At 36.8% G+C, this 25,559-nt stretch overlaps 2 protein-coding genes across 2 annotated transcripts in view; one reads left to right on the top strand and one right to left on the bottom strand.

Annotated features, from left to right (window-relative positions):
• Positions 1–22,012, bottom strand: part of LOC102802799 (mediator of RNA polymerase II transcription subunit 24-like) — an 80,558-nt gene extending 58,546 nt beyond the window's left edge. Inside the window, exons 1-3 of the mRNA XM_085501539.1 lie at positions 21,454–22,012; positions 20,143–20,225; positions 15,348–15,466 (exon numbers count right to left, since the gene is read on the bottom strand). Coding sequence (XP_085357665.1) covers positions 15,348–15,466; positions 20,143–20,225; positions 21,454–21,598 — 347 coding nt within the window. The 5' untranslated portion in view covers positions 21,599–22,012. The remainder of the gene's footprint in view (positions 1–15,347; positions 15,467–20,142; positions 20,226–21,453) is intronic.
• A 224-nt stretch (positions 22,013–22,236) lies between these two features.
• LOC102802680 (uncharacterized) overlaps positions 22,237–25,559 on the top strand; it is a 51,942-nt gene continuing 48,619 nt past the window's right edge. Inside the window, exon 1 of the mRNA XM_085501540.1 lies at positions 22,237–22,385. Within this exon, the coding sequence (XP_085357666.1) occupies positions 22,370–22,385 (16 nt within the window). The 5' untranslated portion in view covers positions 22,237–22,369. The remainder of the gene's footprint in view (positions 22,386–25,559) is intronic.

Raw genomic sequence — 25,559 nt, forward strand, 5'->3', positions numbered from 1 at the left:
ATAAAGTCTACTCAGGGTATACATGTATGGAGACTGCTAGAAAGTCTACTCAGTGTATGCATGTATGGGGACTGCTATAAAGCCTACTTAGTGTATACATGTATGGAGACTACTCAGAAAGCCTACTCAGTGTATACATGTATGGAGACTAAAAAGCCTACTCAGTGTATGAATGTATGGAGACTACTCAGAAAGCCTACTCAGTGTATGAATGTATGGAGACTACTCAGAAAGCCTACTCAGTGTATACATGTATGGAGACTTCTAGAAAGACTACTCAGTGTATGCATGTATGGAGACTGCTAGAAAGCCTACTCAGTGGATGCATGTATGGAGACTGCTAGAAAGCCTACTCAGTGTATACATGTATGGAGACTGCTAGAAAGCCTACTCAGTGTATACATGTATGGAGACTTCTAGAAAGACTACTCAGTGTATGCATGTATGGAGACTGCTATAAAGCCTACTCAGTGTATGCATGTATGGAGACTGCTATAAAGCCTACTCAGTGTATGCATGTATGGAGACTTCTAGAAAGACTACTCAGTGTATGCATGTATGGAGACTGCTATAAAGCCTACTCAGTGTATACATAAATGGAGACTGCTATGAAGCCTACTCAGGGTATACATGTATGGAGACTGCTATGAAGTCTACTCAGTGTATACATACCAGTATATGGGGACTGCTATAAAGCCTACTTAGGGTATACATGTATGGAGGCTGCTATAAAGCCTACTCAGTGTATACATGTATGGAGACTGCTAGAAAGCCTACTCAGTGTATGCATGTATGGAGACTGCTATAAAGCCTACTCAGTTTATGCATGTATGGACACTGCTAGAAAGCCTACTCAGTGTATACATGTATGGAGACTGATAGAAAGCCTACTCAGTGTATACATGTATGGAGACTGCTATAAAGCCTACTCAGTGTATGCATGTATGGGGACTGCTATGAAGCCTACTTAGTATATGCATGTATGGGGACAGCTAGAAAGCCTACTCAGTGTATACATATATGGGAACTGCTATGAAGCCTACTCAGGGTATGAATGTATGGAGACTGCTATAAAGCCTACTCAGTGTATGCATGTATGGAGAGTGCTATGAAGCCTACTCAGTATATGAATGTATGGAGACTGCTATAAAGCCTACTCAGTGTATACATGTATGGAGACTGCTAGAAAGCCTATTCAGTGTATACATGTATGGAGACTACTCAGAAAGCCTACTCAGTGTATACATGTATGGAGACTGCTATAAAGCCTACTCGGTGTATACATGTATGGAGACTGCTATAAAGCCTACTCAGTGTATGCATGTATGGAGACTGCTAGAAAGCCTACTTAGTGTATACATGTATGGAGACTGCTAGAAAGCCTACTTAGTATATACATGTATGGAGACTGCTATAAAGCCTACTCAGTGTATGCATGTATGGAGACTGCAAGAAAGCCTACTCAGTGTACGAATGTATGGAGACTACTCAGAAAGCCTACTCAGTGTATACATGTATGGAGACTGCTATAAAGCCTACTCGGTGTATACATGTATGGAGACTGCTATAAAGCCTACTCAGTGTATGCATGTATGGAGACTGCTAGAAAGCCTACTTAGTGTATACATGTATGGAGACTGCTAGAAAGCCTACTTAGTGTATACATGTATGGAGACTGCTAGAAAGCCTACTCAGTGTATGCATGTATGGAGACTGCAAGAAAGCCTACTCAGTGTACGAATGTATGGAGACTACTCAGAAAGCCTACTCAGTGTATACATGTATGGAGACTGCTATAAAGCCTACTCAGTGTATGCATGTATGGAGACTGCTAAAAAGCCTACTCAGTGTATGCATGTATGGAGACTGCAAGAAAGCCTATTCAGTGTATACATGTATGGAGACTACTCAGAAAGCCTACTCAGTGTATACATGTATGGAGACTGCTATAAAGCCTACTCGGTGTATACATGTATGGAGACTGCTATAAAGCCTACTCAGTGTATGCATGCATGGAGACTGCTAGAAAGCCTACTAAGTGTATACATGTATGGAGACTGCTATAAAGCCTACTCAGTGTATACATGTATGGAAACTTCTAGAAAGCCTACTCAGTGTATGCATGTATGGAGACTACTCAGTGTATACATGTATGGAGACTTCTAGAAAGCCTACTCAGTGTATGCATGTATGGGGACTGCTATAAAGTCTACTCAGGGTATACATGTATGGAGACTGCTAGAAAGTCTACTCAGTGTATGCATGTATGGGGACTGCTATAAAGCCTACTTAGTGTATACATGTATGGAGACTACTCAGAAAGCCTACTCAGTGTATACATGTATGGAGACTAAAAAGCCTACTCAGTGTATGAATGTATGGAGACTACTCAGAAAGCCTACTCAGTGTATGAATGTATGGAGACTACTCAGAAAGCCTACTCAGTGTATACATGTATGGAGACTTCTAGAAAGACTACTCAGTGTATGCATGTATGGAGACTGCTAGAAAGCCTACTCAGTGGATGCATGTATGGAGACTGCTAGAAAGCCTACTCAGTGTATACATGTATGGAGACTGCTAGAAAGCCTACTCAGTGTATACATGTATGGAGACTTCTAGAAAGACTACTCAGTGTATGCATGTATGGAGACTGCTATAAAGCCTACTCAGTGTATGCATGTATGGAGACTGCTATAAAGCCTACTCAGTGTATGCATGTATGGAGACTTCTAGAAAGACTACTCAGTGTATGCATGTATGGAGACTGCTATAAAGCCTACTCAGTGTATACATAAATGGAGACTGCTATGAAGCCTACTCAGGGTATACATGTATGGAGACTGCTATGAAGTCTACTCAGTGTATACATACCAGTATATGGGGACTGCTATAAAGCCTACTTAGGGTATACATGTATGGAGGCTGCTATAAAGCCTACTCAGTGTATACATGTATGGAGACTGCTAGAAAGCCTACTCAGTGTATGCATGTATGGAGACTGCTATAAAGCCTACTCAGTTTATGCATGTATGGACACTGCTAGAAAGCCTACTCAGTGTATACATGTATGGAGACTGATAGAAAGCCTACTCAGTGTATACATGTATGGAGACTGCTATAAAGCCTACTCAGTGTATGCATGTATGGGGACTGCTATGAAGCCTACTTAGTATATGCATGTATGGGGACAGCTAGAAAGCCTACTCAGTGTATACATATATGGGAACTGCTATGAAGCCTACTCAGGGTATGAATGTATGGAGACTGCTATAAAGCCTACTCAGTGTATGCATGTATGGAGAGTGCTATGAAGCCTACTCAGTATATGAATGTATGGAGACTGCTATAAAGCCTACTCAGTGTATACATGTATGGAGACTGCTAGAAAGCCTATTCAGTGTATACATGTATGGAGACTACTCAGAAAGCCTACTCAGTGTATACATGTATGGAGACTGCTATAAAGCCTACTCGGTGTATACATGTATGGAGACTGCTATAAAGCCTACTCAGTGTATGCATGTATGGAGACTGCTAGAAAGCCTACTTAGTGTATACATGTATGGAGACTGCTAGAAAGCCTACTTAGTATATACATGTATGGAGACTGCTATAAAGCCTACTCAGTGTATGCATGTATGGAGACTGCAAGAAAGCCTACTCAGTGTACGAATGTATGGAGACTACTCAGAAAGCCTACTCAGTGTATACATGTATGGAGACTGCTATAAAGCCTACTCGGTGTATACATGTATGGAGACTGCTATAAAGCCTACTCAGTGTATGCATGTATGGAGACTGCTAGAAAGCCTACTTAGTGTATACATGTATGGAGACTGCTAGAAAGCCTACTTAGTGTATACATGTATGGAGACTGCTAGAAAGCCTACTCAGTGTATGCATGTATGGAGACTGCAAGAAAGCCTACTCAGTGTACGAATGTATGGAGACTACTCAGAAAGCCTACTCAGTGTATACATGTATGGAGACTGCTATAAAGCCTACTCAGTGTATGCATGTATGGAGACTGCTAAAAAGCCTACTCAGTGTATGCATGTATGGAGACTACTCAGAAAGCCTACTCAAAGTATGAATGTCTGGAGACTACTCAGAAAGCCTACTCAGTGTATACATGTATGTAGACTGCTAAAAAGTCTACTCAGTGTATACATGTATGGAGACTGCTATGAAGCCTATTCAGTGTATACATGTATATAGACTGCTAGAAAGCCTACTCAGTGTATACATGTATGGAGACTACTCAGAAAGCCTACTCAGTGTATACATGTATGGAGACTAGAAAGCCTACTCAGTGTATGCATGTATGGAGACTACTCAGAAAGCTACTCAGTGTATGAATGTATGGAGACTACTCAGAAAGCCTACTCAGTGTATACATGTATGGAGACTTCCAGAAAGCCTACTCAGTGTATGCATGTATGGACCCTTCTAGAAAGCCTACTCAGTGTATGCATGTATGGAGACTGCTATAAAGCCTACTAAGTGTATGAATGTATGGAGACTGCTAGAAAGCCTACTCAGTGTATACATGTATGGAGACTGCTAGAAAGCCTACTCAGTGTATACATGTATGGAGACTGCTATGAAGCCTACTCAGGGTATACATGTATGGAGACTTCTAGAAAGCCTACTCAGTGTATGCATGTATGGAGACTGCTATAAAGCCTACTCAGTGTATGAATATATGGGGACTGCTATAAAGTCTACTCAGGGTATACATGTATGGAGACTGCTAGAAAGTCTACTCAGTGTATGCATGTATGGGGACTGCTATGAAGCCTACTTAGTGTATACATGTATGGAGACTACTCAGAAGCCTACTCAGTGTATACATGTATGGAGACTAGAAAGCCTACTCAGTGTATGAATGTATGGAGACTACTCAGTGTATACATGTATGGAGACTTCTAGAAAGCCTACTCAGTGTATGCATGTATGGAGACTGCTATAAAGTCTACTCAGGGTATACATGTATGGAGACTGCTAAAAGTCTACTCAGTGTATACATGTATGGAGACTGCTAAAAAGTCTACTCAGTGTATACATGTATGGAGACTGCTATAAAGCCTACTCAGTGTATACATGTATGGAGACTACTCAGAAAGCCTACTCAGTGTATACATGTATGGAGACTAGAAAGCCTACTCAGTGTATGCATGTATGGAGACTACTCAGAAAGCCTACTCAGTGTATGAATGTATGGAGACTACTCAGAAAGCCTACTCAGTGTATACATGTATGGAGACTTCTAGAAAGCCTACTCAGTGTATGCATGTATGGAGACTGCTATAAAGCCTACTCAGTGTATGCATGTATGGAGACTGCTAGAAAGCCTACTCAGTGTATACATGTATGGAGACTGCTAGAAAGCCTACTCAGTGTATACATGTATGGAGACTGCTATGAAGCCTACTCAGTGTATACATGTATGGAGACTGCTATGAAGTCTACTCAGTGTATACATACCGGTATACATGTATGGGGACTGCTATAAAGCCTACTTAGGGTATACATGTATGGAGGCTGCTATAAAGCCTACTCAGTGTATGCATGTATGGCGACTGCTAGAAAGCCTACTCAGTGTATACATGTATGGAGACTGCTAGAAAGCCTACTCAGTGTATACATGTATGGAGACTGCTAGAAAGCCTACTCAGTTTATGCATGTATGGAGACTGCTAGAAAGCCTACTCAGTGTATACATGTATGGAGACTGATAGAAAGCCTACTCAGTGTATACATGTATGGAGACTGCTATAAAGCCTACTCAGTGTATGCATGAATGGAGACTGCTATAAAGCCTACTCAGTGTATGCATGTATGGGGACTGCTATGAAGCCTACTCAGTGTATACATATATGGGAACTGCTATGAAGCCTACACAGGGTATGAATGTATGGAGACTGCTATAAAGCCTACTCAGTGTATGCATGTATGGAGAGTGCTATGAAGCCTACTCAGTATATGAATGTATGGAGACTGCTATAAAGCCTACTCAGTGTATACATGTATGGAGACAGCTAGAAAGCCTACTCAGTGTATACATGTATGGAGACTGCTAGAAAGTATACTCAGTAAATATATGTAAGGAGACTGCTATAAGGCCTACTAAGTGTATTCACGTATGGAGACTGTTAGAAAGCCTATTCAGTGTATACATGTATGGAGACTACTCAGAAAGCCTACTCAGTGTATACATGTATGGAGACTGCTATAAAGCCTACTCGGTGTATACATGTATGGAGACTGCTATAAAGCCTACTCAGTGTATGCATGTATGGAGACTGCTAGAAAGCCTACTAAGTGTATGAATGTATGGAGACTACTCAGAAAGCCTACTCAGTGTATGCATGTATGGAGACTGCTAGAAAGCCTACTTAGTGTATACATGTATGGAGACTGCTAGAAAGCCTACTTAGTGTATACATGTATGGAGACTGCTAGAAAGCCTACTCAGTGTATGCATGTATGGAGACTGCAAGAAAGCCTACTCAGTGTATGAATGTATGGAGACTGTTAGAAAGCCTATTCAGTGTATACATGTATGGAGACTACTCAGAAAGCCTACTCAGTGTATACATGTATGGAGACTGCTATAAAGCCTACTCAGTGTATGCATGTATGGAGACTGCTAAAAAGCCTACTCAGTGTATGCATGTATGGAGACTGCAAGAAAGCCTACTAAGTGTATACATGTATGGAGACTGCTAGAAAGCCTACTCAGTGTATACATGTATGGAGACTGCTAGAAAAGCCTACTCAGTGTATACATGTATGGAGACTGCTAGAAAGTATACTCAGTGTACACACGTATGGAGACTACTCAGAAAGCCTACTCAGTGTATACACGTATGGAGACTGCTATAAAGCCTACTCAGTGTATACACGTATGGAGACTGCTATAAAGCCTACTCAGTGTATACATGTATGGAGACTGCTATAAAGCCTACTCAGTGTATACATGTATGGAGACTGCTATAAAGCCTGCTCAGTGTATACATGTATGGAGACTGCTATAAAACCTACTCAGTGTATACATGTATGGAGACTGCTATAAAGCCTACTCAGTGTATACATGTATGGAGACTGCTATAAAGCCTACTCAGTGTATACATGTATGGAGACTGCTATAAAGCCTACTTAGTGTGTAGTGTAGTGTAGTGTAGTGTAGTGTAGTGTAGTGTAGTGTAGTGTAGTGTAGTGTAGTGTAGTGTAGTGTAGTGTAGTGTAGTGTAGTGTAGTGTAGTGTAGTGTAGTGTAGTGTAGTGTAGTGTAGTGTAGTGTAGTGTAGTATAGTATAGTATAGTATATTTTATTTGGCACGAAATAATGCATTGAATTACATTATCTATGGTCAATAAACATGCAACAACAAGTAACAAACATCAATAACAAATAAAACAATAAGTAAGCAAAGAAATATAAAATATTAGTAGAAAATGTAATAAGAAACAAAAGTAAAATTTAGATATTGTTAGACATTATAATTTGATGAACAAATTTTCTGAGACTGTTAACAATGAAACTATCATTTGAGGTAAATATTTTTTTAAGTAAGTTATCTTTGGATAATTCTTGAATTTTTTCATCATAAACCGAAACCATATTTAAAAATTCTAAACGACTATTCTTAATTTCAATATTTTCAGTTCATGAATACATGAGTTTCACTGCCAACAGCCCCTAGATCACATAGTGTACAAATTGTATGGAGACTGATATAAAGCCTACTCAGTGTATACATGTATGGAGACTAGAAAGCCTACTCAGTGTATGAATGTATGGAGACTACTCAGTGTATACATGTATGGAGACTGCTATAAAGTCTACTTAGTATATGCATGTATGGAGACTGCTATAAAGTCTACTTAGTGTATGCATGTATGGAGACTAGAAAGCCTACTTAGTGTATACATGTATGGAGACTACTCAGAAAGCCTACTTAGTATATGCATGTATGGAGACTGCTATAAAGTCTACTCAGTGTATGCATGTATGGAGACTGCTATAAAGTCTACTCAGTGTATGCATGTATGGAGACTGCTATAAAGCCTACTCAGTGTATACATGTATGGGGACTGCTATAAAGCCTACTCAGTGTATGCATGTATGGGGACTGCTATAAAGCCTACTTAGTGTATACATGTATGGAGACTGCTATAAAGTCTACTCAGTGTATGCATGTATGGACACTGCTATAAAGCCTACTCAGTGTGTACATGTATGGGGACTGCTATAAAGCCTACTCAGTGTATGCATGTATGGAGACTGCTATAAAGCCTACTCAGGGTATACATGTATGGGGACTGCTATAAGGCCTACTCAGTGTATGCATGTATGGAGACTGCTATAAAGCCTACTCAGTGTATACATGTATGGAGACTGCTAGAAAGCCTACTCAGTGTATACATGTATGGAGACTGCTATAAAGCCTACTTAGTGTATACATGTATGGAGACTACTCAGAAAGCCTACTTAGTGTATGCATGTATGGAGACTGCTATAAAGCCTACTCAGTGTATACATGTATGGAGACTACTCAGAAAGCCTACTCAGTGTATACATGTATGGGGACTGCTATAAAGCCTACTCAGTGTATATATGTATGGAGACTGCTATAAAGCCTACTCAGAGTATACATGTATGGAGACTACTATAAAGCCTACTCAGTGTATACATGTATGGGGACTGCTATAAAGTCTACTCAGTGTATACATGTATGGAGACTGCTATAAAGCCTACTCAGTGTATACATGTATGGGGACTGCTATAAAGCCTACTTAGTGTATACATGTATGGAGACTACTCAGAAAGCCTACTTAGTGTATGCATGTATGGAGACTGCTATAAAGCCTACTCAGTGTATACATGTATGGGGACTGCTATAAACCCTACTCAGTGTATACATGTATGGAGACTGCTAGAAAGCCTACTCAGTGTATACATGTATGGAGACTGCTATAAAGCCTACTTAGTGTATACATGTATGGAGACTACTCAGAAAGCCTACTTAGTGTATGCATGTATGGAGACTGCTATAAAGCCTACTCAGTGTATACATGTATGGAGACTACTCAGAAAGCCTACTCAGTGTATACATGTATGGGGACTGCTATAAAGCCTACTCAGTGTATACATGTATGGAGACTGCTATAAAGCCTACTCAGAGTATACATGTATGGAGACTACTATAAAGCCTACTCAGTGTATACATGTATGGGGACTGTTATAAAGCCTACTCAGTGTATACATGTATGGAGACTGCTATAAAGCCTACTCAGTGTATACATGTATGGAGACTGCTATAAAGCCTACTTAGTATATGCATGTATGGAGACTGCTATAAAGCCTACTCAGTGTATGCATGTATGGAGACTGCTATAAAGCCTACTCAGAGTATACATGTATGGAGACTACTATAAAGCCTACTCAGTGTATACATGTATGGGGACTGCTATAAAGCCTACTCAGTGTATACATGTATGGAGACTGCTATAAAGCCTACTTAGTATATGCATGTATGGAGACTGCTATAAAGCCTACTCAGTGTATGCATGTATGGAGACTGCAAGAAAGCCTACTCAGTGTATGAATGTATGGAGACTGTTAGAAAGCCTATTCAGTGTATACATGTATGGAGACTACTCAGAAAGCCTACTCAGTGTATACATGTATGGAGACTGCTATAAAGCCTACTCAGTGTATGCATGTATGGAGACTGCTAAAAAGCCTACTCAGTGTATGCATGTATGGAGACTGCAAGAAAGCCTACTAAGTGTATACATGTATGGAGACTGCTAGAAAGCCTACTCAGTGTATACATGTATGGAGACTGCTAGAAAAGCCTACTCAGTGTATACATGTATGGAGACTGCTAGAAAGTATACTCAGTGTACACACGTATGGAGACTACTCAGAAAGCCTACTCAGTGTATACACGTATGGAGACTGCTATAAAGCCTACTCAGTGTATACACGTATGGAGACTGCTATAAAGCCTACTCAGTGTATACATGTATGGAGACTGCTATAAAGCCTACTCAGTGTATACATGTATGGAGACTGCTATAAAGCCTGCTCAGTGTATACATGTATGGAGACTGCTATAAAACCTACTCAGTGTATACATGTATGGAGACTGCTATAAAGCCTACTCAGTGTATACATGTATGGAGACTGCTATAAAGCCTACTCAGTGTATACATGTATGGAGACTGCTATAAAGCCTACTTAGTGTGTAGTGTAGTGTAGTGTAGTGTAGTGTAGTGTAGTGTAGTGTAGTGTAGTGTAGTGTAGTGTAGTGTAGTGTAGTGTAGTGTAGTGTAGTGTAGTGTAGTGTAGTGTAGTGTAGTGTAGTGTAGTGTAGTGTAGTATAGTATAGTATAGTATAGTATATTTTATTTGGCACGAAATAATGCATTGAATTACATTATCTATGGTCAATAAACATGCAACAACAAGTAACAAACATCAATAACAAATAAAACAATAAGTAAGCAAAGAAATATAAAATATTAGTAGAAAATGTAATAAGAAACAAAAGTAAAATTTAGATATTGTTAGACATTATAATTTGATGAACAAATTTTCTGAGACTGTTAACAATGAAACTATCATTTGAGGTAAATATTTTTTTAAGTAAGTTATCTTTGGATAATTCTTGAATTTTTTCATCATAAACCGAAACCATATTTAAAAATTCTAAACGACTATTCTTAATTTCAATATTTTCAGTTCATGAATACATGAGTTTCACTGCCAACAGCCCCTAGATCACATAGTGTACAAATTGTATGGAGACTGATATAAAGCCTACTCAGTGTATACATGTATGGAGACTAGAAAGCCTACTCAGTGTATGAATGTATGGAGACTACTCAGTGTATACATGTATGGAGACTGCTATAAAGTCTACTTAGTATATGCATGTATGGAGACTGCTATAAAGTCTACTTAGTGTATGCATGTATGGAGACTAGAAAGCCTACTTAGTGTATACATGTATGGAGACTACTCAGAAAGCCTACTTAGTATATGCATGTATGGAGACTGCTATAAAGTCTACTCAGTGTATGCATGTATGGAGACTGCTATAAAGTCTACTCAGTGTATGCATGTATGGAGACTGCTATAAAGCCTACTCAGTGTATACATGTATGGGGACTGCTATAAAGCCTACTCAGTGTATGCATGTATGGGGACTGCTATAAAGCCTACTTAGTGTATACATGTATGGAGACTGCTATAAAGTCTACTCAGTGTATGCATGTATGGACACTGCTATAAAGCCTACTCAGTGTGTACATGTATGGGGACTGCTATAAAGCCTACTCAGTGTATGCATGTATGGAGACTGCTATAAAGCCTACTCAGGGTATACATGTATGGGGACTGCTATAAGGCCTACTCAGTGTATGCATGTATGGAGACTGCTATAAAGCCTACTCAGTGTATACACGTATGGAGACTGCTATAAAGTCTACTCAGTGTATGCATGTATGGAGACTGCTATAAAGCCTACTCAGTGTATACATGTATGGGGACTGCTATAAAGCCTACTCAGTGTATGCATGTATGGAGACTGCTATAAAGCCTACTCAGTGTATACATGTATGGAGACTACTCAGAAAGCCTACTTAGTGTATGCATGTATGGAGACTGCTATAAAGCCTACTCAGTGTATACATGTATGGGGACTGCTATAAAGCCTAGTACTCAGTGTATACATGTATGGAGACTGCTATAAAGCCTACTTAGTGTATACATGTATGGAGACTACTCAGAAAGCCTACTTAGTGTATGCATGTATGGAGACTGCTATAAAGCCTACTCAGTGTATACATGTATGGGGACTGCTATAAACCCTACTCAGTGTATACATGTATGGAGACTGCTAGAAAGCCTACTCAGTGTATACATGTATGGAGACTGCTATAAAGCCTACTTAGTGTATACATGTATGGAGACTACTCAGAAAGCCTACTTAGTGTATGCATGTATGGAGACTGCTATAAAGCCTACTCAGTGTATACATGTATGGAGACTACTCAGAAAGCCTACTCAGTGTATACATGTATGGGGACTGCTATAAAGCCTACTCAGTGTATATATGTATGGAGACTGCTATAAAGCCTACTCAGAGTATACATGTATGGAGACTACTATAAAGCCTACTCAGTGTATACATGTATGGGGACTGCTATAAAGTCTACTCAGTGTATACATGTATGGAGACTGCTATAAAGCCTACTCAGTGTATACATGTATGGGGACTGCTATAAAGCCTACTTAGTGTATACATGTATGGAGACTACTCAGAAAGCCTACTTAGTGTATGCATGTATGGAGACTGCTATAAAGCCTACTCAGTGTATACATGTATGGGGACTGCTATAAACCCTACTCAGTGTATACATGTATGGAGACTGCTAGAAAGCCTACTCAGTGTATACATGTATGGAGACTGCTATAAAGCCTACTTAGTGTATACATGTATGGAGACTACTCAGAAAGCCTACTTAGTGTATGCATGTATGGAGACTGCTATAAAGCCTACTCAGTGTATACATGTATGGAGACTACTCAGAAAGCCTACTCAGTGTATACATGTATGGGGACTGCTATAAAGCCTACTCAGTGTATACATGTATGGAGACTGCTATAAAGCCTACTTAGTATATGCATGTATGGAGACTGCTATAAAGCCTACTTAGTATATGCATGTATGGAGACTGCTATAAAGCCTACTCAGTGTATGCATGTATGGAGACTGCTATAAAGCCTACTCAGAGTATACATGTATGGAGACTACTATAAAGCCTACTCAGTGTATACATGTATGGGGACTGCTATAAAGCCTACTCAGTGTATACATGTATGGAGACTGCTATAAAGCCTACTCAGTGTATACATGTATGGAGACTGCTATAAAGCCTACTTAGTATATGCATGTATGGAGACTGCTATAAAGCCTACTCAGTGTATGCATGTATGGAGACTGCTATAAAGCCTACTCAGTGTATACATGTATGGAGACTGCTATAAAGCCTACTTAGTATATGCATGTATGGAGACTGCTATAAAGCCTACTCAGTGTATGCATGTATGGAGACTGCTATAAAGCCTACTCAGTGTATACATGTATGGGGACTGCTATAAAGCCTACTCAGTGTATACATGTATGGAGACTGCTATAAAGCCTACTTAGTGTATGCATGTATGGAGGCTGCTAGAAAGCATTTAATACTAAATTTTATATATGTAGTTAACATACATTTGATGACTCAACCATGATAACACTATTTTAATAGAGCACAAATCATTCCTACATACGAGGAGGGACAAAAGTTCTATGGCCTGTCATCAATCTGCACATAATATACTGAAAAACATGATACATAATCTTATCCACAATTGATTTTTTTATCTCATTTCATTCTTGTTATATACTGATAGAAGCATGTGTATTTCTAAAGACGTAATAAAGTTATTGTTATTATTACAGCAATAGATTTTTAGAAGATTGAAATATTGTTTTATGGCAAAAATACAGAAAGTATAATCACCCAATTGACCTTCCTAGAAGCCACTGGGTCAGATAACAGATAGAATCAGGTATCTCAAAACTCCTGCATTAAAAAGCAATAATTTGGTTAATGTAAACAAAAACAGTGCTCCCATTAAAATGAAACTAGCATGGATGCTGTGCAAAGCAGAGTTACAGCCTCATAATTCATGCATCTTTAAGGAGAAATGTGACAAATGAGACCCAATGGCTGTCGATATATTCTACTATAATATTACTTAGTTACTGTAACAGATGATTTTTGTTTTCCTAAAATAGAGATTTAATAACATTTTTCTGGCTTTGAAGAAGGAAAAATTGAAGAGGAATCTTCACTTGCTGGAAAAGAATCTCCCTAACGAGTCATGGATTTAGAAGTAAACATTTAACAGGCCTTGCCTCTGTAAAAATGAACTCACTTTGTAATGAGAAAGAGTGAATGAGAGATATACATGTGATAGATGCACATGGAACCAGTATTTTTAACTAAACATTTTCATGCATTAAAATAATTACATATAATGAAATAGCTGTGATGGTACAAATGTATAATTCAAAAAGGACAAATACAGATAACATCCATGTACATTCCAGAAAATAATGTGCACAATAGAAGACTTGTCTCGTGTATATGGCGTTTCAATTGCGGATTAACATTTTTTTGAAAAAAAATAAAGGAGTTCTCAACAACAAACATCCAATCATATATTTACCAATGTCCTAATAAGTCTATTTTGTTACTACCAGTATATATGATTTTTTTCAACAAATGTGACAAAATTAAATTTTAAGATACAATCATAGCCATAGCAACCAATGTTAAATGCTCAAAAATCCCTATTTTCATAAATGTTTGACCTGTGCTTTGTGCAAAAAGTAGTTTGGTGACCATGTATTTCATCTGGGTTTTGTTAACAACAACATAAAATAAATCCATACTGTAAATAAGAGGAAAGTCTGATTATTTGTTTAAATGGTAACAAACCAACTTAAAAAAAAAGGTCACAGCAGTCAGCCATTTTGAATCTGAAAAAACAAAGGTACTACATGCATGTCTGTGCAAAATTTGAAAAATGGTTTAAAAAGCCTGATTTTAATATTTTAGCTTTAAACAAGTGCATGTATGTAACATGATGTATGATGGATATGTGAAGTTTAAGCATAGTCAGTCATAGCATGTCTCAGATATAGCTTGAACAGCATTTATTAAAACAGTATGACTATATTGAGGGACGGTGGACTATCGAAGGCAAAATGAAAAACAAAATGATGTGCATCAATGTCCCATTCTGTTGAATGTTGGAATAGTATATGTTTATGCATTAAAGAAATTCTGTTGCAGAATTGCAAAAATGCATGATTTGAACACTTTAATGTTCGTACTCTAATAACCTTGATAGTGAATAACGAATTAACAGGATGAGAAACTATGAGAAAACAAGACCTTGGCAATATTGAAAACAAAAATCTGAGTCACCGTTTTGAAATTTCACACTGAACAGATTTACTATTTATTACGCCAATCATATTTTATTCAGTTTGCTCTAATCAAGTGTAAATAAGATGCATCTTGCTTTGATTGGTGGAGAGGGTGGTACACTATGTAAATGAGCTTTGTTAACATTGCATTAACAGTTTATGTAAGTTTCCACCAGCTATTCCCATTACAGAGAACGCTAAATGCTGACATGCATTACCTGGTGCCTAGACAGAAGCAGGCAGACATTCAAGCAGTCTATGACAGTGCTCAGTTTCATACCTTATCTTGTGGGCACAGCTCACCAAAAGATCTAATAAACTTCTCATACAATATGGTCTACTTGTGAACAAATCTTCATATCTTACCATAGAAGTCAATACAGCTGCATAGGACACAACCTAAAATCAAATTGAAGCTGTCACATCAAGTCTGACAAGGTTGATTCATTTTTTTTATAGAAACAATCATGTGATTGAATATGTATCTCTAATACTTGCTGACCAAATCATGTGATTGAATATGTATCTCTAATACTAGCTGACCAAATATTGTGACCTATAGCATTAAAGTTCTCAATAATACACGTGTTACATACAGTAGATACTAAAACCCAATTGTCAGTCAGGTGTCAATGAAGCAATTGTTTCTAAGAAAATCCTTTTCGAGCACCTTAGATGTTTTGACCACGTCGATAAATATCTATGGTATTTGTACTACCAGTACTATATACTGTAAACCCATTGTGTCGACACAGGAGGCACTGTCCCTGCACAGACCTGTGTCATATGACACCGATTTTGGCTAAAATAGCGCTCCACCGCCTCTTTACACTAGTGTTTATACATGTTGATACTTCTTTTTACAATTTAAGTTGCTTTTTAAGGGAAGGGAAGAGTAGGAAATCAAACGGGCGGTGCACCGCGGTCATTACCGCTGTGTACAGCAAAACGCCGGGGAGAGCCGCGGACTGCTTATAATTAGGGGCCTCTACTGCTGTACCGGTCACAACCGCGGTCCTCGGTAATGTGTGAAATACATACTTAACAGTTTCTTTGTTATAAAATCCGATGCTGTAAATGAATACGATATGTGCGCTTGTTTAGTATTTAGTACATGTATTTAGCGTAAATTTCCAAAGTGATGCGATACAATTTTTCATGGTACATGTAGGTATACCTTTATTACACTGGAATAAAATCTACAATTGAAAAGAGGACAATTTACAAAGTGTCAGCGTATCCAAGCCGTATCCTGGTTCTTGATTGATTTGGCAGTATCATGTTCACCATTTGTGTCACACTCCAGAAAAAATGGCCAGCAAACGAGAAACGGGCTAACTAATCAAAACAGGTCAGGCTGTCTGCATTGCACTGACAATGACATGATTATTTTCTGTTTCGTTTCATAAATCTTGCCTTGCGCATAATAATAATAATAATAATTTTATTGCATCCTTAGAAGTACAAATGTTCTATTGGTTTACAGCAATAAATATATAAGTGATTAAAATAATATCAAAGTATGATAACGTAAAAAATAGAAAAAAAGAGTCAAGGTATTATATCCAAAAGCTCATTTCTTAAAATAAATGATTTATATAAAAATTTCCCTAAAAGTTTTATTATATTTCTGTCATTACCTTTCATTAAATATGTGAATTTTTGCAGGTTGGTAATGATTTCTTTGGGGAATAAAATATTGGAAATAAAATCATTTCTATCTGTTTGATATCGTGGGCAAACTAAAAGAAAGTGTAATTCGTCTTCAACTTCCTGTAATGGGCATTGTTTACAAATTCTATTTTCTAATGGGGTTTTTGGATTGGTATGTCTGCCTTTTTCAATGGCTAGATTGTGACTACTTGTCCTGAATCTAGCCATTGATATTCTTTGATTATTATCCAAAACATTAATGTAATTTTCCAGATTGTAATTAATTTTAAATTTAATGTTTGTTCTCAGTTTTGTTTTTTCATTTGTCATATTCTCTCTCCAGTATGTTATATATTGTTGTTTAATAGTGCTGCTAATTTCCTTAATATTTTGATGTGATAGCTGTGATGTTTTAGAGAGGTCTACATCTTTCAAGATATTTTTGACTGATGTTTCCCATTGTGCTTTTGACAAAGTCTGATCGCTTAACGCTATCTTTGTATAATTATTTTGTGACTTGTCTGTGACACGGGACCAGAACTTAATCATATTGATTTTCACTTCAGTTATCAATGGAAATGCTCCAATTTCACCCTGACATGCGCATGTATTCTTGGTTGACAGAATCTTCTTTAAACAAAAGACGATATTTTTCTGTTATATGTTCGTGTTCCATGGTACTCGTGAGTGTGAAAGGCATTTTGAATGAATAATTATTGACTTTATGATACCGTACGATAACGCTAGCTGGCTCGATTAGAATTTCATTACGCGTGAACCGCTGAGGTCATTGCCCGTTACTGTGCCAACCGCACATAGTTCAAAAGCACCTGACGTTGTTTGTTTTTTTTCACTCGAAATGTAAGCGATCGAATACTCTGCGTTCAAAGTACGCTGCCCTGAGTTTGAAATTACAGTAAATTGTAACGCATGGATTTTATTTACATGAAATTTAGTTTTATTTCAAAATGATATAGATGTCAAACCATAATTATTATTATTTGAAATGTTGTTTCTTGACTTGACTTTTCTGGCTTTAATGTTTTGTGTGTGCGTGTTTGTTTACAATATCATTATCAACAACAGTTATTCAGTGGCCCCGTCTCTGAGGCAGTAAGTCGCGGTTTCGACTAAGTCGCGTAGTTATAAATTATACAAATTATACGAAAGCAACGCAATTTCAAGTCGACAATGTTGAAATATTCACAACCCGTACGTAAACAACGGAAAATAAGTTTGCGTAATTATTACAAAGGCAACGCATTATCAAGTCGGCAAAGTTTAAATATTCACAGCCAGTACGTAAACAATGGAAAATAAGTTTGCATAATTACGTCGGCAATGGTGAAATATTCACAGCCGTACGTAAACAATGGAAAATAAGTTTGCGTAATTATTACGAAGGCAACGCATTATCACGTCGGCAATGGTGAAATATTCACAACCAGAATGGTAACAATTTTTACGTAGGCAACGCAGAGCCAATGGGATGTGTATAATAACAAGGTCAACGCGCGGAGCGCGAATGGTCACCAAGGTAACAACCCACTTGTTCAGTGCGCGACTTGGGGTTAAACTTGGGCCAAGGTTTATTAGATTAGTCAGTTTCGCCAAGAAGTGCGCTATTTTTTTCGCTGATCACCCAGTTGTTGTAGTATATATTGTAGCACCAAGTGTGTGACACTCCCTCTTCAACTTCGGCTTGCTTTTCCTACTTAGTGCATGGTCTCGAGGTAACGTAAACTGCGGCCTCTCATCGAGTGTTTTACACTTGGAATTTATACTTCGCCCGATTATATTGGTATACACGAAACATTAATCTTTTAAAATAAATCCTGAGACCATACAGCGGCGGCAAGTAACCTTTAGTTTCCCAGTCTATTGTGTCCATTCATAGTCTTAACAATAGGGTGTAAATTGCCATGCGAGCCTACCGCACACGGCCGCGTTAAACCGGGGTCATGGAATCTATGCATAAATTTGCATAAAATGCGGTCGACCGGCGAGCACCCACCATGACCGCGGTTAACCGCGAGTTTGATTTCCTACTCTTCCCTATCAAATTTTAGTGAAATACTGTTTAGTGAGTGAAATATTAATGTCATAAATAATTCAATCTTTGAAACAGAAACTAACACATAATAACGATAATCAAATTTGTGTGTGAAGTTCGGCATACTCACGTAATTTCCGGTTTCAACTAATTCGAAAATAGAACATCCTTGAACGCAATAAAATCACACGTTTGAACTCCTTCCAAACCAGACACTAGCAGCGTGAACTCATTGCAAATTTGCGCAATTCGGGCCCAGTTTGTCCTTACAATATTTCCAAGTTTCATTTATCATTATTTAGTAAACAGGCCCCCAAAACGATTTAATATATCCGTCAAATACGTGCCGGCCGACGATTGACTTCTAAACATTCGAAATTTCGAACAATCTCCTGGCACACCTTGCGCGATATGCGTCAGACCGGTGTTGAAAGAATGCCGACCTACAGTGTCAATGACTGTAAACCACTTTAATTTTGTGAGACAAACAATTGTAAGTTAGTGAAAATCACAAAATGTCACGAAAAGTGCCATAAAATTTCTCAGCAGTAAAAATTAATGAAACGATTAACAGTGTCAATGATGTTATATAACTTATAAGTATTCTATTTCTTAATCTTGCTTGAGAAGTATGAGAAATAGAATACTTCCTACTAACCCCTCACCCCTTCCACCAACCCCAATCATAAGATCAATCAATATGATTCCATCAAACAAGCATGTGTTGTGTTAATTTTAAATTATCATCAGATGTCATATAGGTAGCACATATATTATTGATGCTCAACATAAATTTCAGACAATCACAGCTGAAAACCGAGAAATATGTGAAATAAGGATAGTTGTCGAACCATGTGTCATGAGACTTAATATTTTGTTTTTATTGGTAGGACATGTTCATATACCAATGTTGCCAAAAAGGGTTAAAAGTGGCCACTTTCAGAAAGAAAATCAGAATGACAACAAAAATGCCTTAATACCATATAGACTTGAATAAACTGACCTACGGTATATGTACATGTATAACTAGGCTGGTATGTATCTTTAGCCATAGTGTTGGTAGAAAAGGTGAGATTAGGAAACATGTTTAGTTTATAGAGCCTAAAGCTGTCTGTGAATATACAACTTACTCGTAGTTTTCAATGTTGACATCATTAGGTATTATAGTACAGTTTAAAAGTAAAATTAAGCACATATCTTGTTAGTGTTGACTTAACTCACTGAAATCTGACAATTTCAGTGTGTTTTTCAAGTTTTTATGAGTGTCACTGAGAGTTTTCTGCTTTAATTTCTAATATAGCATACGATTACGACTGTCATTGCATCTATGATCACAGTGACATTTAAGTGTAATAAAAATATACAATACCTGAGAACTGATAGCATGTTTTAAATAAGACAATATTAAAGTATTTGGACTTGGACCGATGAGTGCTTCACTAAGCAGCATTTCTGAAATGAGACAATGAATGACCTTTTCAGTAATTGAACAACCTACTGTGGAATACTTTATTTTCGCTTGGAATTAATTTTCGCTATTTTCGCTAAAGGAATGATTCAGTGAAAATAAAATCCAGCGAATATACCTGTTTTCCTATCTTTTACATTCAACTCGCCAAAAATCAGTGAAAATAAATTCCATATAACACACCTAAAAAGTCTTTTCAGCGAAAATAAATTCCAGTGAAAATAAAGTATTTTACAGTATATATCATCTGAAAGCTTATTAGGTGAACACAGGAGCTCATATGGCATACCAATGTTAACCTAATTGAATTGCACATGATGTTCGTAATGCTGTAGGCTAAATAATCTTATTTACCTTACCATTCTGACCGAAAACAAACTCGCGTTTTCGCTGTTCCACTTCACAAGGGAATCCTACTACAGTGATGTCAAAGTTTTTCTGACGGTTTTTGCTCAAATGGTAATTGAAAACAGTGGTCCCCAGTGGTCAGTTAACCTTTAACCTCTCCTTTGAAACTGACTCAATTTAGCAATTTAATGTTCTGTGCTAAATGATAGTGTCACTTCTTGTACTCACATTCATTTAAATTTATTTTAGTGAACAAATCAATGTAATTTCAACAAATTTTCATTTATGGCAGTATATCGACAAATGATTGAGGTATAACCCTGCAAAGACTCATGGGTAATGGGTATAACCAAATTATTTTACAGCCAAAGAAAGCATTTTCTTTGGATTTGAAGGAAGTGTGGGGATCTTTTATGATCAATGTTTTAAGAATATTTATAAATGTTCACAAAACAAATTCAAGCCTTTATGAAACATGGTGTACTATTCAGCATTGTGTGTTTGCATATCCTTTCTGTGTCAATAAAATCTTAATATCCAAAAATAACTTTAAAGACACCAAATGTATCAGAAATAGTATAAATATCAGCATGACTACGCGTATAACAGAGATATAATTCTACAGTTATAATCATACAAGATAAGATAACAGCTTTATTACAACCGTGTAGAAAATTTTACATTTCTAATTTGGTGTTTAAAATGTAATAAAGTTAATAATGAATAACTAAAAAAGTAAGTAGGCGAAAGTTGAGTAAATAAAAAGTTAAATAAGTGTGACTGAGTGTATTCTTTTGTTTGTTCATACAAGTTATTCCTACTCTTTACAAAATAAAGTACCCAATAAAAGAAAGATTTGCTGACCTGCTAGGTTATACACATCTCCAGATGTTCCTTTGGGAAGCACAGCTTTAACTTGTGCGCTCCATTGTACATCACTCCATCTTTCTCGCCATGCCTTCAGCAACAGGGACTTCAAAATCATCTGTTTTTGTTTGATCATCTCCATTGTCGTGCTCGAAATTTTAAACTTTTCAGCTGTTTACAAACCCCGCTGATATCAAATTGAAGAGTGCGTTTGCAATACTGTTAGCAACTTTCACTCTCGTGTTACTGAAAATATTAATTTGTTAACTGTGGTCCTTTTCAGTAACCCGTGTTTAGATAGAGCAGAACGTTACGCACATTATGTATCGTCCGTAGCGCCCTCTTGAATCATAACAAGATCGCTCAACGGGCGGCTGCTACTCCTAGCGTGAACGACTAATAGCATAAATACCAACGACGTTTTTGCATATTAGGGTGAAACACAATGAATTTTTTCAGTAAAACGTGGATACTTCTTTCAAAAAACAAAAAAATATAATATGTTCCTTCGGATTCAACGGGGAAACCTCAGTCCACGGACCGGAACTCCAACCACTTCCGCTTTGATTGGTTGTTAGCCTCGTCCAGCAAAAATAAATCAAGTGGACATTTTGATGTTTTATACATTTTTCAGAAACAATACTATATATGTTAAAGTGCAAAAATTAAATATATATATAAATATTAAAGTTACTATAACCATTCATATTTTTTAAAAATGCGCGAAAAATGTTGGCAGCTATTTGTCATTGGGCTCGAGTACGATTTGCAGGCTGAACGCCATTTTTCAAGCGAAGAAATACTATGTATCTGTTGACGTCTGCGTTGTTGTGAGGATTTTATCCGTTTATTTGATCGTCAGAGCTGAGTCATCGTTTGCAATAGTTTGCTTAAATGTGATAGAATTGCAGTTATGACTGATGTCGAAGGTATGTGATTTCTATGTTGATGTATTACGTGATAAGTAATGGAATGATTGACCTCGTTCGATATGTTGTTTGTTTCAAATGCCACGGTCATGAATTTGACCATGATGTACCTGGGGTGATCTCACACTTACTTTGACTGTGTGTGTTTTTTATAGCAGTGATGTAACTTATTTATATAAATTTACAATGAGCCATTTCCCTACTGATCGCAGTTGCATCGTATACAAAACACAGTAAGAGTTTTATGTGAGAATACCCTTTTGAAGTAAAAAAATATATATATTCATTGCTCATTCAGATGGTAACTTGTATCAGTGAGTGTACTAGATGTGTTACTAATAATACATTGTACCAGTTATAATCTGAGAAACGAAGGTTGAAAATCAGTAGCAAGGATATCAGGGATTATATGTGTAGATATGAAAATTGTGATATTTTTTCCTGTAGTCAATTTTACAAATAGACAGTGGATTAGAATAGAAGTAGTATGAAGTAAAATGACAAAATCTCTTCTCGTCTACCATGACTGTTTACAATCGTTGCAATGTTCAGTTTTCACTACGGACAAGGATATCTTATACAGTTCAGTTGTTATTCTTGTCAATCACAATAACCAAAAAAGCAGATGAGTACTTTATAATAATATTTTTGTTATGATTTATTGATTTTTCAAAGTAATGCAGTGTATAAGCAGTTTGTGTGCAAACATTATGAATAAATTATTCACTGGTTCTTGACTAAAATCATGGGAATAGCATTCTGTATTTCTTGGTAAAACCATTCAAAAGTTCTGAGAACACTGTATTTCTGTGGCAAGGCTTGGACAAATTGACGTGCATAGAAAGCCTGTCCATGGTTTCATTCGAAGGAGCTGATATTTTGTGTTAATGTTAGTGTGTCATACCTGTTTCTCAAAGACTCATTTTGTTGGTGCAATCCTTTATACTGTGAATATGAAAACTTTTACAGTTTGGATATCAATTCATTTTGGTAAAATAGTACTAGATTCTGCTGTAAATTCACCCAGAGCCGTTAAACGGCAGTTCAGGTTTTTAAAAAAATAAATGGGGACCAAGAAACTGCCCATTCCGCGATTTTTCGACAGTTTTTAGCTCCGCTGTCGACTTATCATATGAGTGATTGTTCGTCTGTCGTCGCCGTCCGTGTCAATGTTTTACTTTTTCGACTTCTTCTTGAAAACTACAAGCCTGAATGCTTTGATACTTGGTGTATATGTACCTTGGGTAGACCTCTCTTAGGTTTGTTCATTTCATGTTGATATCTTCAATTCTCTAATTTTGGTGAATATTTTTGTCATTTTTGGTAAAAAGTGATATTTTCGACTTCTTGTTAAAAACCGCAAGTGCAATTGCTTTGATATTACATATATAGGTACTACATGTGGACCTCTCTCAGATTTGTTCATTTTGTAATGATATCTTTAATTCTCTAATTTTGGTGAATATTTTTGTAATTTTTGGTAAAAAGTGATATTTTCGACTTCTTGTTAAAAACCGCAAGTGCAATTGCTTTGATATTACTTATATATAGGTACTACATGTGGACCTCTCTCAGATTTGTTGATTTTGTAATGATATCTTTAATTCTCTAATTTTGGTGAATATTTTTGTCATTTTTGGTAAAAAGTGATATTTTCGACTTCTTGTTAAAAACCGCAAGTCCAATCGCTTTGATACTACATATATAGGTACTACATTTGGACCTCTCTCAGATTTGTTCATTTCGTGATGATATCTTCAATTCTCTAATTTTGGTGAATATTTTTGTCATTTTTGGTAAAAAGTGATATTTTCGACTTCTTGTTAAAAACCGCAAGTGCAATTGCTTTGATATTACTTATATAGGTACTACATGTGGATCTCTCTCAGATTTGTTCATTTTTAGCTCCGCTGTCGACTTTGTCGAGCGGAGCTTATCATATGAGTGATTGTCGTCGTCGTCGTCCGTCGTCGTCGTCCGTGTCAATGTTTTACTTTTTCGACTTCTTCTTGAAAACTACAAGCCTGAATGCTTTGATACTTGGTGTATATGTACCTTGGGTAGACCTCTCTCAGATTTGTTCATTTCATGATGATATCTTTAATTCTCTAATTTTGGTGAATATTTTTGTAATTTTTAGTAAAAAGTGATATTTTTGACTTCTTGTTGAAAACCGAAAGTGCAATTGCTTTGATATTACATATATAGGTACTACATGTCGACCTCTCTCAGATTTGTTCATTTTGTAATGATATCTTCAATTCTCTAATTTTGGTGAATATTTTTGTAATTTTTGGTAAAAAGTGATATTTTCGACTTCTTGTTGAAAACCGCAAGTCCAATTGCTTTGATATTACATATATAGGTACTACATGTGGACCTCTCTCAGATTTGTTCATTTTGTAATGATATCTTTATTTCTCTAATTTCAGTGAATATTTTTGTAATTTTTGGTAAAAAGTGATATTTTCGACTTCTTGTTGAAAACCGCAAGTCCAATTGCTTTGATATTACATATATAGGTACTACATGTGGACCTCTCTCAGATTTGTTCATTTCATAATGATATCTTTAATTCTCTAATTTTGATGAATATTTTTGTAATTTTTGGTAAAAAGTGATATTTTCGACTTCTTGTTGAAAACCACAAGTCCAATTGCTTTGATATATTATACATATAGGTACTACATGTGGACCTCTCTCAGATTTGTTCATTTTCTAATGATATCTTCTGTTCTTTAATTGCCATGTGCATTGCTAACAGCTGAGCTATCTCAGCCGACAGGCTGCTTGTTTAATGATATCTCAGTGTTCTCCACAATCTAAAATAGCTGGTGGGCGACCTAATTAGCATAAATTTGCATATTAATTTGCATATCATTTACATACAGCATTCTAGCATTTATGTCATGAACTGCAATACACACTAAGTTATTTACTATTCTCTTTTTAATTTAATTGAAACATGTTACAATTATTTAAAATACAGATTGGTCACTATTAATATTTACGAAATGCAAAAAGTTTGAAATCGGTGATTTATACGTTCGCAAATTATTCTGCGTTCATGAAATGCAATTCGAGTAACCAAGAGCAAGTACAAAACATTAATGTAGAAAATATACAAGGTGATTTGTCGCCAAAACGAACGATTTGTCAAAATAAAACTCATAA

Source organism: Saccoglossus kowalevskii, chromosome 7 (genome assembly GCF_978046115.1).
Source record: "Saccoglossus kowalevskii chromosome 7, keSacKowa6.1, whole genome shotgun sequence".
NCBI classification, from domain to species: Eukaryota; Metazoa; Hemichordata; class Enteropneusta; family Harrimaniidae; genus Saccoglossus; species Saccoglossus kowalevskii.